The sequence below is a fragment of the Tachypleus tridentatus genome, chromosome 9, assembly GCF_004210375.1.
Source record: "Tachypleus tridentatus isolate NWPU-2018 chromosome 9, ASM421037v1, whole genome shotgun sequence".
Lineage (NCBI taxonomy): Eukaryota > Metazoa > Arthropoda > Merostomata > Xiphosura > Limulidae > Tachypleus > Tachypleus tridentatus.
This window is the reverse complement of record NC_134833.1, coordinates 98,371,038-98,388,045: the sequence shown is the minus strand read 5'-3', so window position 1 is coordinate 98,388,045 and position 17,008 is coordinate 98,371,038. Positions and strand designations below refer to the sequence as shown.

Sequence of the window (17,008 nt, the reverse complement as noted above, 5' to 3'; positions counted from 1 at the left end):
AACAATTAAGACACCTTGTAGGCGACAAACGTTGGATTAAACCAACCAACTAACAATAAGTAACTCAATATTCAGCTTATAAATGTTATCGTGAGAATTCCAACATTTATCTCTGGACAACTTTGTGTAAAAACAGTGTGTCCCAGTGTGGCCAAGTGGCTAGTGGCGTTCGACTCGTAATCTGAGGGTCGCGGGTTCGAATCCCCGTCACAACAAATATGCCCGCCCTTTTAGCCGGAGGGGCGTTATAGTGTGACGGTCAATCCCACTATTCGTTGGTAAAAGAGTAGCCCAAGCGTTGGCGGTAGGTGGTGATAACTAGCTGTCTTCCCTCTAGTTACACTACTAAATTGCGGACGGCTAACACAGATAGCCCTTGTTAGTTTTGCGCGAAATTTAAAACAACAACAGTGTAAAAACAAAGATGTTCGAACTGGCCGTGGTCATAAGTTGTTTTGAGAAAATAGCTAAACCAGTTTCGATTAAAGTTTGGTGGAAGGAAATTAGGTCTGCACGTGTTTGGGTTTAAATGGGTAAGTAATCTGTTCAACTACTTCAATGTTTTAGCAACCATTTTAGCTTTATCGTCTTAATGCTGCGAATGTGGGCTATACTGAGTGGCCAGTTTGGTAACAAAATATATGATACGGACATCAAACTTAATGTTTAAAAACAGCGTTTAGCTCGGATAACTGCTCATCTGACAAACAACTCGTGTGAAGCGACTAACGTTCGTACTGATAACATTAATCTTGAAGGCCTGCTTTGCCTGGTACCTTTGTTAGTATTTTATAAAAACGTAGTATATTTGTATGATATATATGAATAAATTATTTAAACATAGATTGAGTAGATAAGGGGTGAGGCGCGTGATGATTCTACGATTGAATTAGTTAACCATGAAAAACTGTGCCAATGGAATGCTAAAACTTCGCACCTTCTATATACGTATTGGTAGAAGATGTATGAGGTGTAAATATCAGATGATGCCTTTACTGAATTTGTACATTTTAAAAATTAGCTGCACCAGTGTTTTCTAGACAAACAGTTCTCCAACTGATATTTTAGTCGGTCTACAAGGTGGTTGAAAAAGTTTTAACAGTGCTTTCACGGATCAAGCACCCAGGATTTCGCAGAATTTAATTTAAGTCATTTCCGATCAGTTTTTTATTGGCTAAAACTTTTACTGAAACCTGATTGGATAAAAAGTGAACGATCTTGGAACCCTTTGTGAATACCGGATCCACGGCTGGCCACAAAACAGACATGGACATACAATTGACATTCAGTTAGTAAGTGTTCTGATCTTGTTTTAATAAAGCAACGTTAATTCAGACAGTGAAGAAAATAGCTTATAGATGCAAAGTGCATATGTGTGGTACTTGTGGAAAATACTCTTGATATCAGTATGGATAGAATAGTTTAGACCATGAGATAAAAATGGTACGAGAAGCAGGTAGGAAACAGCCATAGAGCAAATTAAAAGGATGAAGAAGAAAAAAAGAAGGATTAATTACGCCATTTTGTTGAAATATATGGCAATTCTTCTGAGGATCCCTTGGATCTTGTGACACTGAAGAAACACTACACCACGTGTACACCTTTTAAGTGTACTTACTGTGGGAGTCAAGCACTTGTTATAGTGTTACTAAATATTAGAATTTTTTCGTAAAACTTTGTGTGGAGTTTTAGTTCAACCTGAAAACGCTAGAAGTAGAGTTTTAGCTCATGTCGGAATTATATTATATATTAAGGCCTGCCAAACATTCCAAATCCTGGGCGCCTGCTCCGTGGAAACACTTAAAATATAGCTACTAAAATACATCCCAAAATTTAATATCGTCGAAAGTAGCCCTTGACATTTTAGGGTCGAAGCTGTCTAGTTTTTAGCTGGATTTTTTTTTGAAGGGGGGTCATGAATTTTATCAAATTTGAATGTCTCTGTTTTAGTAAATCATACACTGAAATGTAGTGTTTTCTACTGTTTTATGATACACTAATGTGTCCGAGTTGCGATGAACATATTAAATAAAATGCACATAACTTAATATTAGTAGTCAAAGCTACTGAGAGTCAAGCAGAGACGTATATATATATATTTGCAAGTTCTTATCGGAACACGCACGCACACACGCACGCACACACAAATATATATGTACATTATTACCGTAGTGTTTAAGGTGATTTATTTCCAAAAGTCTAATTTCTTTATTTTATCGTTTCTATATTTTTGGATCTTTCTAAATATATATGTAGAAAAATGCGAAGGTAATAATAAATTGTAGTAATTTATATGTACATATATAAATATTTATTTGTGCATGAATGTTCTAATAAGAACTTGCAGAAGTCAAAAATGTAAATCGCTGTTCGACTCTCAGTAGCTTCAATAAAATAAATTATTACCATAGTTTTTAAAGATGGTTTATCTCCAAAGTAATATAATGCGTTAGGTAGTTTAATACTTTATCATCTTTGCTTGTACCGTTTCTACAAAACATTTAATTATTTCATTTTTAATTGAAAAAATAAAATATACCACTAGATGCCGTTTCAGATGCAGTTTTAAATGTTGTAAAGGTGGTGTAATATGGAATTTTGTAGTTTTGATGTTTTCCTTCAAACGTTTGTACAGTAAATAATGTTAGTGTTTTGTTAAATAATTTGTAAAATCTCCAAAAAGGACTTCTATGTCTCGTGTAAAATGTATGTTTCGTTGTATTATTACTGACTACCAACTGCAACTTTCAAAAGAAACAACGTTTCAACTTCATGTTTCTATCCGCTGAAGCTTATAAATAATCTCGATTAACATGGGGTAAGTAGTATACTACAGCAAAACTGTATGTTTGTTAATAAAATTTAATCTAATTATAATGTATGAACCAAGCATCGTTTATTTTTCTCTTCTTGCAATATTTTATAAGTTAATGTATGTCACAGCTAAGTACTTTATCTCCATTGTTCTTACTGTCACTATAAGATACTGATTGTAGTTTTTCGTAACTACATTTTTCATAGCTGCAAACACTACTAGGAAGTTGATTGTTTTAGATATGCATGAAAATCCTCAAGAAGATTATTTACCTTTATCTGTTTGTAATTTTGAACTGAGAAACTATAGGCATCCAGTCAACAGCATTTCATTGTTTATTTCTGTGCATATTTGTTTCGGTCAATAACAAGTTATCTTTATTTTCAAGCTGTTTAACAAAAACAAGAGGAAGCACTCTTGTGTTTTATCAAATTAAAAACTTCTTTATTTTGCTTTTTGTTATGAACAAAATGCGTGTTACGCGTACAAGATGACCCCATTACTTTTGCAATAACAGTAACTAGCTGACGTACTGTTAGCACATTGGGACGTAGGGGGCTAAAACTAACGCCGATACCTTACCCATGTCACTCTCCGAGGGTCTCTCAGGAAATATGCTTAATTTAGTCCAGTCGGTGACTTATAAGCATGTACACACAGATATTTTATATAATTGTTTTTAAAATGGTACTCTGCTGGGAATATATTATCGTAGCCAGTGAAAATAAAATAGCCAGAGCATAAGATCAAAATATAGCTACATATCTGAATCGTTTTCTTAAAATTTCATACAGCAAATATTTTTACTTATTTTATTTTGGAGAGTGTGTTTAATTTTCTTCAATTTGACAGTTTTGTGAAATCTTTTGACACGTTTCACTTTGTCACAAAAAGCTTGACAGTAAAAGTTCTATTAGTTTTCATAAGAACATTATTACGTTGTGTTTCATTAAGAGAAAGTTCTGAATGATTAAGATTATTAAATAGAATAAAAATAAATGTTTAGTGTGTGTTTCCTTTATAATCAAGACGATTTTTAATCGTACCAAACCTTCGGTAGTGTTGGTAATCTTACAGATGATACACAGTTACTTGTATTTCATCAATTTTTTACAAATGCTTACGTCTTCTTCCCATCTACCTTATTCGATAAGATCCTCAGGACAACAGTATTTCTTAAGAAAGAATGATATTCAAACCAGGGTAAGGGGTATGAACTACAACACACACACGATAGAGAGATAGATACAATTCGGTATCAAGTTCAGACTGCTTTGGGGAAGAGGTAATTTAAGCATGTTAATACAAAGAACAATCTTTGCGTAAATAAATGTATTCACAATGACAAGAACTTTACAGGCAATATTACGGACAAATAAGACTTATTCTTCGACACGATTAATACAGCTTCATGCATTTTGTGAATCAAAACAATGCTAATAACACAATTCTTTGTAATGTTTATTTTTTATATGTATACACAATATATCTACGTTCAGAGCCCCTATAACATATATTGTGATTTATTTAACCCTTGACTCCTGTAAATATCAAAGAAAAATACAAATCTTTATTCTGTGGGAATTGTCCCGAGTTATCTTTGCGCTAATTCTCACTTGGATTGATAGAAGTACAAGAGAACAGCATCCTAAAATATTAATTTTTGTAATGTTTGACCTTTGACCTCTAAAGTAGAAACTGAGCATATAAGATCAAGGTATATGGCTTTTAAGTTTCAATTTGATTGGCTCAGAAACAGTGGCACACAGTCGTAGTTGTTGGAAGGAAGACAAAGATGGTAAATATAATTTGTTCCATCTTATGGAGGAGCATAAGTTGCAACTTTTGTAGTAATTCTGAGGAGGAGTTTTTACATAGGTATGAAGTTTTGATCGCTAGTGCGATCGTTCTCAAACACAGGTTACTAGAGTAAGGAAAGTTTTTGAACTTAAACCAACAATAGAAAAGTGAATAACCAATATACGTAAGTTAGATATTAAAAAGTGTTTACTTACGCATATATATCTATGTCAGTTCTTAAGAACTGAGGGTTTCTATCGCGGATGGATAAATAAAATTGAAATTAAATGTAGGATTTGTTGTGAGAACAGTTGAGAATGTAAGAAAGAATATCTAAGGTAATAATATTCGGTAACATCTAAATATTTATTGATTCTGGGGTTTTATGTTATTAGTGAGGATTCTACGATTTTCTCTAGTTAATATTAGGTTCATGTTTTTTGTACGTTGACGTTCTCATTGATAAAACTGGTTGTTTTGTATTGTACCTTCACAGATGTGAGAATGTTTGTTTTTTAAGTATTTTTTAACATAAGAATTCAATTTACGTGCTGTTTCACCTGGATGAAAAGCTGGCCAGTTATAATGCTACATCTCTTAAACGTTTCCTGAAGTTGCTAAAACATACTTATTATCCGTAAATAACCAGAAAATGTTTATTTACATACTAAGACTATGTGCGTGATATATATTTGAGAACGATCGCACAAGAAACTGAAGTCGTTTGTCTGAATAAAAATTATTCTTCAAAATTTACTGTGAAAGCTGAAAGGTATAAAAACGCTTATCTACAGGAAGTAAACTGAGCCGAAAAACTAAGGTCTCACTTTGGTGTAGTCTGATGATTAGAGCAGATGACTTGTAATCTGTGGGTTACAGGATAGAAACAACCATTGAACATGCTTGCCCTCTCGGGTGTGGGGGCGTTATAACGTGATGGTCAATTTCAGTGCTTGTTGGTAAAGAGTATTTCAAAAGTTGTCGGTGGATGGGTGTTGACTAGCTGGCTTCACACTTGTTTTTTCAATTCAAAATTCGGGAGGGCTACCTCTAACTAGCTTTGCTTTAAATTAAACGAAACGAAAACTGCTTCTCATATCTGCTGTTCCTAAACCAAAACATGTTATAACCACAGGGTTAACACACTGTCATCTATTGGAATATTATTTCCTTAACTTATAAATGTAATATTAGCTTCAGACAAATGTTTCTGGTGGGAAAAATATAATAGCCAGAATATTTGAAACATTAATAATTTTAACTGTGGAAGAAAGGAAGGCATTTAAAGTGGGAAAACGACAACGATAAAAAGATGATTTTATGAAAGGCAATCTGAATGGTTAACTTCTGATGAGGAAGTACTGGAACTTGTAGAGACAAAAAAAAAACTGTTTAACAAATGTAGGAAACAGATGTCCTTCTTGGGAAAATAATTAGATATGAGGGAAGGTTTACGGAAAACCTGATGGATAACGTGAAAGGCTCGATGAAATTAAGAGAACACATGGGAGAGTACATGATGATGACATAAGTTTGTCGAAACGTCGTACGTTTGTAATAAAATTTCTTTCACTTCCCGTTAAAGGCGCCTCCAAAGTCTAAAAAGTGGGTTCCTCATAATCAAAGATGAAAAAGACGAGAAGCTTGAATTAGAAAAGTTTGTACCAGCAGTGAAGAATAGAGAATGATAGTAGACGACCCTCAAGATTTGAGAAGGACTTCATGATTGATTAATATATTCGATTTAAAAAAAACTTATTGTGTAGGATTGTTAGAAACAATAAGTTGAGCCAATATAAAAAACAGATTCTAATACTTATAGTACTGTGCCGCATTTTTCAAAATCATATCGGAATAAAATGAAGGTTTGAAATAAATATGTCCGCACTTATCGATAATTCCCTTAATTTTGAACCAAGACCAAATGCCGATAAATTTGGTTCGTTGAAATCAAACTGAAAAGTATGGCATCTGACAGACTTAAGTACATTTTTTGTTTTTCGTTTTTTCTTGCAATTTTAATTTTTTCTTATTTTAGTTTTGCCATTATTAACGAGGTGGTTGAATAGAGCACGAATTTGTTTTGTCAATTTGGCTTTACCTAAACCTTATAACGAAACAAGGTAATTAAAATAATTTAGAAAAAATCAAGATAATTGCAAATATTTCTTTTTTTTTATTTCCACTTTCATCTTTACCTGACTTTTGTCACTCATAATCAGAAATGTGTAAAAAAAATAGCACTTCAGATCTATAGTTTTTCTTCCATATGCCGCTGTCCAAGACGTTTCTCGTTCAATACCAGAATCATCAGTTGAGTTAGATAAAAAACCAAAAGATAATTATTAGTATATAGTGCGTTTAGCATATAATTCGTGCCTAGTGTGTCCTACATTTAGGTCACAGTATTTTATGTTGGTATAATTAAATTTCTGAGTACGTGAGGACAGAAAATTTTTTTTTCTTTTCTTGCGATGTAGTATAGTACATTTTATTGTTAAACTGTTTCATTTTTATGAATTATGTATTTAATTTATGAAACCGGTTTTACTTTATTTAAATCTTTCATTGAGCAATGCATTTTAGAACGACAAGTTTCATGTCATTTCATCGTCCCCCATTCGTCAGCTAATCTAGCATAAAGAATGCTTTAGGAAAAGGGTTATGAATATGAGGTACAAATATTGCCGATAGATAATTAATCGAATAGACATTAACCCTGAACTGAACCAGATTGTTAAAGTCCATAATATTAATGGAAAATTATTTTCACTGTTAACAACTGTTTAGTTAAGTCTATACGTTAAATACGTTTTTATAACTTAGAAGTGAAAGCAAATATATGGATGAAGGTAAAAATGAAAATATATATTAAGTCGAAGTACTAGAACAATCGCAATTTAAACAAAACCTGAACTTTATATAAAAAAAGCAAAACTAAGCGATAGTTATTTTATGTGCTTTAAACATGTGCATAACTACTTTAAAAAATGAAGGCGAGACTGAGAGGGTTTTTTCTTGATTACAAGACGTCAGAGTACGTTTTCTCAGTTTCACTCTTTATATTAGGATAAAAAAGGATACAAAGTAAGAAAATAATTACAAACTAGTAACTACAATTTTTAATAAATAATTTAATAAAGATGAGGTGCCAGAATAGTAGAGGATATTCAATATCACACCTATTTTTAATGGGTGGGTTGTACATTTTACAAATTACCAACTGGTTAGTCTTATCTTGAGTAATTGAGAGATATGAATCAATAACTTAAAATATCCTAAAAGAACATTTGGAAACTTTTTGTACATTATCACCAATAATCAGCATTAGTTTATAAATGTTAATTTCTTGTGAACTTGCTAACTCTGAAAATCTTGTATTTAATCTAAAATGGAGGTACAGTGGACATTGTGTACTTTCAGAAAACAATTGTTAAGTTCCTACAAATTAGACTTTTTTTTGGAAATTTTTAACTAGTTAAATGCATTGAAAATTGAGTGCAATCATATTGACTGACCTTGAACTACGGTATAACGAAACTCATCAGTAACAAGATGTAGGCTATAAAATATGTTTGTTGATTGTATTATGATGTAGTATGATATTGATTGTAACATTAATCTGTCCTAAGCTGTGGTTCATTAATATTTAACCACCAAGTTAAAATAAGAGTTAGTAGATTTCATTACTTTGTGATAATGAGAAACTCACTTGAGGTAAAAATGTATCTAAGGACGTCTGGTATGGGTATTAAAACTTTTACCAAAATAAAGCAGAGAACAATGTTTTAACTTTCTTAGGTTATCTTCAGGTTAACAAAGAGAGTTTGCAACTGACCATTGCCAGGCACATGTCTTAGAGATGGGAGTATAAATGTCCCTAAGACATGTGCCCAGTAATGGTCAGTTGCAAACTCTCTTTGTTAACCTGAAGATAACCTAAGAAGGTTGAAACATTGTTCTACTTTATTTTGGTAAAAGTGTTAATACCCTTATCAGCTATCCTGAGATACAAATTTTATTACTGTCACTTCTTCAAGTATTCCCATGTAGGTTTTAATCATCAGCTGCCTAATTAAATTCATTGCTCAAAAAAATCAACTACAAAGGTTCGAAAGAAAGTTAAAACCTTTAGATCAGCATCAAAATTTTATTTATAAACAAACAACAACATAGAAAACAATTTTAAAATCACAGCAATGAAGTAAGGTTGGTGTGAAACTAGAGAAAAGTTTTCTTTTTAAGGCTTAGATAAAACTGACTTTTGCAAAGCTGGAAAATCTATACATATATAACAGTAATATTATGCAATCTGTACTTTACAGAATCAGCCAGATTTTTTAAAATATATGGTGGTAGTTTTACTTCCTGAAATTGTGTTAATAACTTCCTTTATTGAAACTAGCAGAAGTATTTGACCTCTGGGTATGTATTAGGTTGAGGAATAATTTGTGAGCGTTTTTAAATAATTTCATTCGAGCATTACATGCAAGACTATACAATACTTCAATGCATGAACACATTACACCCAAAACATTTATTATGATACTTTATTTCATGTAATACCTAGGTATATAGTATGCATTGTTTTAAACGAAATTGCAAGAAATTAAATGCGAAAAGCAGATGGTGTCAAAAATGCTCGATTTTGTCCACTTGACATTCCATTTAATGAGCTGAAAATGAAAGCAAAAATTAAAGACATATGAAAATCAAACACACCATTTATTAGAGCAAAAAATTATCTACCAAATGACATGAAATATTTTGCGAAAGCATTTCATTTATGAATATATTTTTTTAACTTGAAAAAACGCTCACGAATTATTCCTCAACCCAATATGAAACTTCCTTAACTTTACAGTAACTGGCAAAAATATCAGACCTCTGAGCAGGTATGACTGCTAGTTCCTGTGACATTTTCAGGAATTGACTGCAGTACAGCAGTGTACTTATACTTGACATTCAATAAGTTTCACCATTTGTGAGAAAATGTATTTTATTGAAATTTTAGTTTGAAAATGAGCTATCATCACAGTGTTACACAAAATACTAGATTTTTTTGTAGATTCAGCTCTCAATGAAGTATCTTGCTTTCCTGTTGTAACACTCATGAGATTTTCATTAGGAAAAACAAATAAGAATAAATTGTTTTTTTATTGTTTTATATATTGTTTTTGTAATTTATATTGGATAAATGTGTAAAAAAATTTTGTGGAAATTATTATTGTTTTATTTAGTGCTCAGTGATTAAAAAAAACAAAAATACTGCCTAGTTAGAGCAATGTTACCCATTCATGATTGGTGATGATCATTACACCAGTTACCAATATCTGAAGTTTGGATGTATAAGTTGCAAGCTCTCTTATGATAAAGTGCTATGGAAACTAGATTAATAGATTCTTGTCATTACTTTTATGTACTCGGTACAGCTCTCTCAAGTATTGTTGTTCACACTAATTACTTGAGCTAATATCATATGATACTAAACACACTTTAATTAAGATAATTTTATAAAATTTAGCAAATTTGTACTTAAGAGTTGGCAATGAATAATGGATAATAACTGCCCACCTGTATGATTCTTTAGAAAACTTGAGGTAGAAACTGCTGATCTAGTGTGATTGGCCTAACCAATACTTATGTATCTGCATAGCTTTTCACATTACAGTTTTACTGTCCAAAATCAGCACTTCTGAATCCAAATGGCAAAAAACTAAAAATGGTCCACTTTTTGGTGCAACTGTAGTAAAATCTTTTGACCAACATCTCACGTGACTTTTTGTGTAGGTATGCACAAAAATTTTGGTCAAATATGAGTGGTTTTATTGAAAACCTTTGTATGTGTGGCTTGTAATTAGATAGAATTTGATGTCTAATTTTAGATTGTGAAGATTTATCTGTGTACCAAATTTAAAAAACAACAACAACAACAAGTTAAGTATGTTTTTCTGTTAAATAAAGTTTTCAATTTTGGTGCAAAGAGGAAAAAAATGCAATCAAAATTAGTTTATATATTTTGTATATTTTTAATGGATTACTTTGAAATTTAGTATGTAAAGTTAAGTGTCTAGTAGAACGTATCCATCAAAAATATTTTACAGTTTGGAATACCACAGTCCAAGTTATAAAAAGTAGAAAATTGCTAAATTATCATTCCTTTAAATAACAGAGTGTTGCAGGTTGTTTTGGTTGCTATGATACACCACTACAGAATGGCCTGTAAGTCCCTACCCATCCATATATCTTATTGTATCCAGGGTGTCACCAGTATTGTTGCGTTCATGTACCCATGTACTTGTCACAATACGCTCTTCAAGTGTAAGTGGGCTTACATTGGCCATATTTCTCTGAAAAAAAGAAACCGATTTATAATACGTGCGTAATTGAATATAGCATAATAACATGGATGGGTAGGGACTTACGGGCCACTCTGTATGTATCTTTATCTAAGAAAATATGAGGTAACAGAAAGCCAAGAAATCTATGAGAATCATATTCTAACCTTCAAGATGCTTTGTAAATGAAGAATCGTGTATAATTACAAATTAAAACATTTTTATATAGTAATGTTGCCCAAAATATCAAAGTTAAAGTTAAACTGACTAATTCTGTTATAAATTTGATTCTGTACTTATATGGTTACTTAAACTGTATTTAAAATTGAAATAACCATTTTCTTTAGAAAAAATCAAACTGACTGTTCTTTTAACTTTATTATATGTACATTTATTATTGTGCTTTCTTATACAATGTAATATCAAAGAACAGTAGCTTTATTAATTTGATTACTTAAGTTCATGATATTAACATTTAAAACGTGTTTAAGATACTAACAAGCATATGGACAACAAGAGGCCATTTGTATCTTAGGATGGCTGGTATAACATTTTACTAATAAAGCAGAGAACAATGTTTTGACCTTCTAAGGATATCTTTAGATTAATGCAGAGATAGTTTGCAGCTGACCGTTGTCTAGCATGTCTCAGGTATGGGAATCTAGGGGGCATTGCAGTTAGATGTCAGGTTATTAATGAGTATTGGTTTAATTTTTGTTTTAATTGTTGTATAAGTAGGGCTTCTTTGATTTTGCATTTGTTTATATTTGTTTCCCTACTTAATATGTTGTGCAATCACAGAGCTTCATTCCAGAAATAAATATGAAGGTCCAAATCTGCCATTAAAATAACAGTTTAAGTTAAGATTCAAAGTACATGAAAATATTTCTGGACTTCCAAGAGACTCAAACTATTGTAGATTTTAATTATATTTAGTACAGCCTTATGCACAAAAAAATGGGGAAAAATACTAGGTGCCACAATGAATTTTTAGTTGCCATGGCAACTGGGCACCTGGGATTTGTTGAAGCCTGTACTAATTATTTTCCCAATCCTTTCCAATAAGTTGATATCCTTTCTTAAATAAGAAAATGATAAGTGTACATACCATATTTAATTTGCAAACTCTTATTACTTATACTGTTATACTCTGATAAATAAGAGACACTACAATGAAACAAATTTGGGGCACATTATTTAGAAAGTGCTATTAATTTGCATGACATCTAAAAGTTGCATTTAGACTTGGTGCATTAGCATTTAAAAAAGACAAAAGCTCATTTCTCTTTCATTGTATTTGTAAGTGGTTCATTTTGTGTACTGTGATTAAAACTTCTGGCTTAAATAATTTTAATCTGTTTATATTTTATGTATCTTTTCTTTGTTAGATGAAAATAAGAACTAAATTAAATTCAGTTTAAAATTTCCTAGTAATATGTTATTTTTACCTGTAGGAAGGTTGGTCATAGACATAGCCATAGCAGAAGTCATTCGTCAAGTGTCCGTCGTGAACATCCTTACTACCAAGCAGCACTGAGTAATACCAAAGCAACTAACGAAAGTGAAGAGCAGTTCCGTAATGTTAAAGAACTGCCAAAATTAGGAGTAGTTGTGGAGAAAAAGGTTACATAATTTTGAAAAATTGTTAACATTTCACACTTATGAAATTAAGTTTTCACGTATTTGACCACTTGTTGCTTTCCATCCAAAGCATGAATGTGAAACATGTTGGCACTAATATTTGTTTTAATTTTCCTGATTTTGTTCAACAAAATACTTGTATTTCTGGTAAATATGTTATTTTTAAAGCCAAAATATACAGAATAATTCTAATTTAATAATATATACTTTTGAACTAATAATATAATTTATCTTTGACAGGCTTAAATTTGAAACTTTAAATTATCAGTGGTTTGTAAAATAGACATCAGATGCATGTATTTAAATTTTATTTGATCATTTCTAAATATAACTTTATAATATGATTAATCAGCCTTACAGTTACTGTATTTATTTGAGGGTGAACTCAACTAATAGGGAATGATAGGAAAATCCTAGAATTTTATTTGTATTTTTTTGTTATTGAAGAACTTCCTAAGACACTAAAGATATAATGTTTGTCCTTACATCATTATGCTTATTGATGGTACTGAACAATAGAATAATATAAAAAAAAGTTACGGAGAAACTTCTATTCAACTGTGTTCTTTTTGTTATTTTAGAACTTTTGTAGAATAAATGCAAAATAAAAGAAATATACACACACACAGTATTTCTGAAACGAGTTTTCTCATGCAGGTCTCTTCATTGGACAACACAAATACTAATTTTAACAGTTGAATTTTTAGAAAAATTGCTAAATTTTATATGAATGAACTTAAATACTGTTTAAAAGCCCTTTAAAAGCTCACGACTATCAAGTAGTGATCTGTAATACATCTGTAATTTTGTGGCAGTGAATATTATGATGAACTGTATGTGTGTTGTCTATTTATTAAATATGCAAGATAAGAACCAAGTATAGATTTCTATCACTTAAACACAATTAGGTGATCAGGACAAGTAATCAAATTACATCAACTCCCAAGACCGTTGAATCTCAAGACGAACTTTTGGCTGGTAAAATACGAACCATCTCATCTCTAAACTCATCTGCTACAGTTACATCTGTGACAAAATCAACCAAGAATGTGAATAAAAGAACAAAGAGATATTTTGACCACCAGTCTTACAGTGACTATTCTAGTGGGTTTAGTGACAGTGATAGAGAGTAAGTTTATTGTTTTAAAATAACATGCAATTTGGTTAGCATATTTGTTCAGCTCATTAAACAGATACTAAAACCTTTGACTTGGAGGGTAACAGAAAAGATTAACACTTAATATATTTGTAACTCCAAAAAAATATGCTTAAAAGAAGGTAACAGCAACAATAGAAAATATGGGATGAATATGCTGTATATTATTACTGTATTATTCAGATAAATCATTATTCCTGTTTTTTTGTTAGCAATAATTTATTCAGAAAGTATAACTTTTTATAAGTGGTACAAAGAAAAGATACAAGTAAAAATAAATTTTAGAACTTGTAGATTATTTAAACTTTGTTACTTCACTACTTGTACAAGACATGGTACTTCTAAAATTTTAAAAGAATGCTGTAAACATTAACTGTAACAGTTTGAACATCATTGGTAATAAAATATGGATTATTTGTAGTGACTTAGTATGCTTTTCTGAATAAACATGTCTTGAATAATATTGTTATTTTGCACATTAATTTTCATAAGAATTGAGATCATGTATCAAAATAATAGTGTTGTACATGTATTTGATAGCAAAGTAAATAATATTTTGAATGTATTTTTTTTAATAGTAAGTAGTGAGCATTATTATTGTACCATTTTCACAATACATTTTACTTGGAAGTTTAGGAGTTTTTTAATTTTTTCAAGTATCTATTGCATAATAATTTTCTTTCATTTGCAGAAATGAAATAAAAACTGGCTACACATATGCTAAAAGGTAAATTTTATTAATATTTTATGGCAATATTTGTATGTTATGAAATGCTTAAATTGTAATAAAGGATGAATGCTGTATTACACTAAATGCATTTAAATTGTAAGCATTTTTATTGTTATGCAATATACATATGCTTTTAATTGGTTTATACTTTCAAATGCATTGTAAAATAATTTTTAAGGCTGTTGGGAGGATGTTACTGCTTTATGAAAGGACTTGAATTATTTAGTAAGTTTGGTTGAATGAATGGCAGATGGCTTTTAATTATAATAAATGCAGTATAATACATGTGGGGTATTACAGTTTGAGTAAGAGTATAATTTTGGTGGGAATAATCTTAACAGAGTTGTGGAAGAAAATGATCTTGATGTTCTGGTTGGTGTGTCTCAAGCTATTCAAGGAATTTTCCATTTCTTGTAGTAGGAATATAGGAATTTGGATTGTATTTATGAAAATGTGGAATACAAGACTAAGGAGGTTATAATGCCTTGTATAGGTTATTTGGTTAAACCACATTTTGAAGTATTGTTGGAAAAGGTTTTGAGGAATGCTACTAGGAAGATACCCAGGATGGTAAAGTTGTCATGTATGGATAGATTCAGATTGCTGAACTTGTTTTCCTTAGAAAAAAAAAAGTAGAAGGGTTATGATTGAGGTATTTAAAGATTAAGGGAATTGTTAGTGTTGATGTTTTATCTGTCTTTATATTTAATGGTGAAAATGGCTAGACTTATGAACACAGGATACTTTTCTAGCAAGGTGGTTGACCTTTGGAACAGGTTGCCTTCAGATGTGGTAGATGCAGTTCCTTTTAAAACAGTTTAAAGGAAAGCTTAAAACATTTCAGTGATAAAGGCTAGCTCAAGTTTTTTAGTGTTTAGTTTAAGTTGGTAGATAGATAGACCAAAAGGACTCTTTTTGTCCTTTATTATCATGTTACAACAACCTAAACTGTTATATGAAATGCTTTGCTAAAGTGGTTTCAATCCTTTTGTCCTGGGTAAGTTAAAGTGCATATGTCACAATGTTTTGGAATGTTATTTTCAAAATTTTATTAAATAACATTTTTACTCTATGTAAGTGAGATTGGTATCAAAAGACAGGTTGTAACTTTCATTTTAATATTATTCATGTTTTAATTTCTTAATTTGAAAGGAAATGTAAATAAAAAAGATAAATATTAATTTTTGTGTGTGTCACTTAACACATCCAGTTGTCTTATTGCTCAGTTTCTATTTTATTATGCCCATTATACAACACATACAAGTAACTAATAAATTAGAAAATCAAATAAGAGATACAGATAAGCTAAATATAAAATAAGAACCTTCCATTTTTATGATTTGCTAAGAGAACAATAGTTTTAGCAAATATACTAAAGCGTCTTCTCCCACTACATCAATTATTTGGAAGCTCTTATTGATTCCCATCTACTACTAATTAGCTCTTGCTTATAACCATTAGAAAGAGGATTTTCCACTTAATGTAATTCTGAGTTGTTTGTAAGTGGCTTTAAACAAAAGCTGTTCACACAGGAAAGGAGCAGACTTTAAGCTTGTATGTAGTCTTAATTTCTTTTAAAAGTAATCCTAGTGTGATACTCTTCAAAGTGTTTAATACAAAGAAACTAATCACATGTTTTACACTTTGTACATATGTATTGTAATACACAACACACACACACACACACACACACACACACACACAAATACAAATTTTGTATTATCTGTGTTTATACGTAATCTGTGAGTATGAGGTGTATCACACATTTTAGGAGTACGTGATGTGCTAAAATACAGAAACAACTACACAGAATTTTGATATTATTGAACAGATATTCTATATACATACAAAAAATGATGATCACTTATTTGAAACAATTGCCCAAGAATGTGTTTTACAAACTCTAATTCCCAGTTGGGAGAAGGCAGAATGCTTGTTAGAGAAGACTAGTTTTGTTTTCATTCTCAATATAGAAAATCTTTTAAATAAAGAGGTGGTGGAACCTCAGTTTCCAATGGTTGGAAAATAACTGGTAAAAGCAAAAGAGGGAAGGAAATTTTATAAGAATGTGCCCAAATAATACCTTCATAGACTTGTGTGAAATTCCACACACATCAAATACATGACCAATAGTACTGACACACTTAAGATATAATTGGACCAATGATGCTCAGAACCAGCTATGTTCACTGGACCAGCCCAATTCTGAACCATATAATAAATATTTTCACACATTCTAATTGCTACATTATTAACCTGGGAAATTCTTGTGCAAGTGTTCTAGGAAACACAAGCTGCTTAGTTCAGTGTTGGGTTCTTGGAGTAAAGGATGCATGACACTTAACTGCCTTGCATGTGCATTGTTACTTTTGAGGGTATCATATTATATACTCTTCAAAAAAAGAAACTCAAAAGGCAAAATTTGAGACAAATTGTTAACAAGTTTATTGCGGGTAGTTCTGTATGACATGTGTGAAACTTTGCACATTCACTGCTGAACATCCAAAGTCTGCAAAGGCGAAGTCCAT

At 31.1% G+C, this 17,008-nt stretch overlaps 1 protein-coding gene across 11 annotated transcripts in view; it reads left to right on the top strand.

Annotated features, from left to right (window-relative positions):
* The window catches only part of LOC143225840 (uncharacterized), a 100,329-nt gene that overhangs the window by 32,341 nt on the left and 50,980 nt on the right, over positions 1–17,008 (top strand). For 7 of the 11 annotated variants that reach the window (XR_013014102.1, XR_013014103.1, XM_076455951.1 and 4 more), the window contains exons 3-5: positions 12,408–12,576; positions 13,503–13,723; positions 14,442–14,477. Coding sequence is in view for 8 of the 11 variants with exons in the window: in XM_076455951.1 (XP_076312066.1) it covers positions 12,408–12,576; positions 13,503–13,723; positions 14,442–14,477 (426 nt within the window). In the remaining 3 variants the exon portion in view is untranslated. Of the gene's footprint in view, positions 1–2,535; positions 2,819–6,674; positions 6,739–6,967; positions 7,291–12,407; positions 12,577–13,502; positions 13,724–14,441; positions 14,478–17,008 lie in introns of those variants that run through there. The other 4 variants (XM_076455954.1, XM_076455953.1, XM_076455956.1 and 1 more) reach the window with 3 other exon arrangements.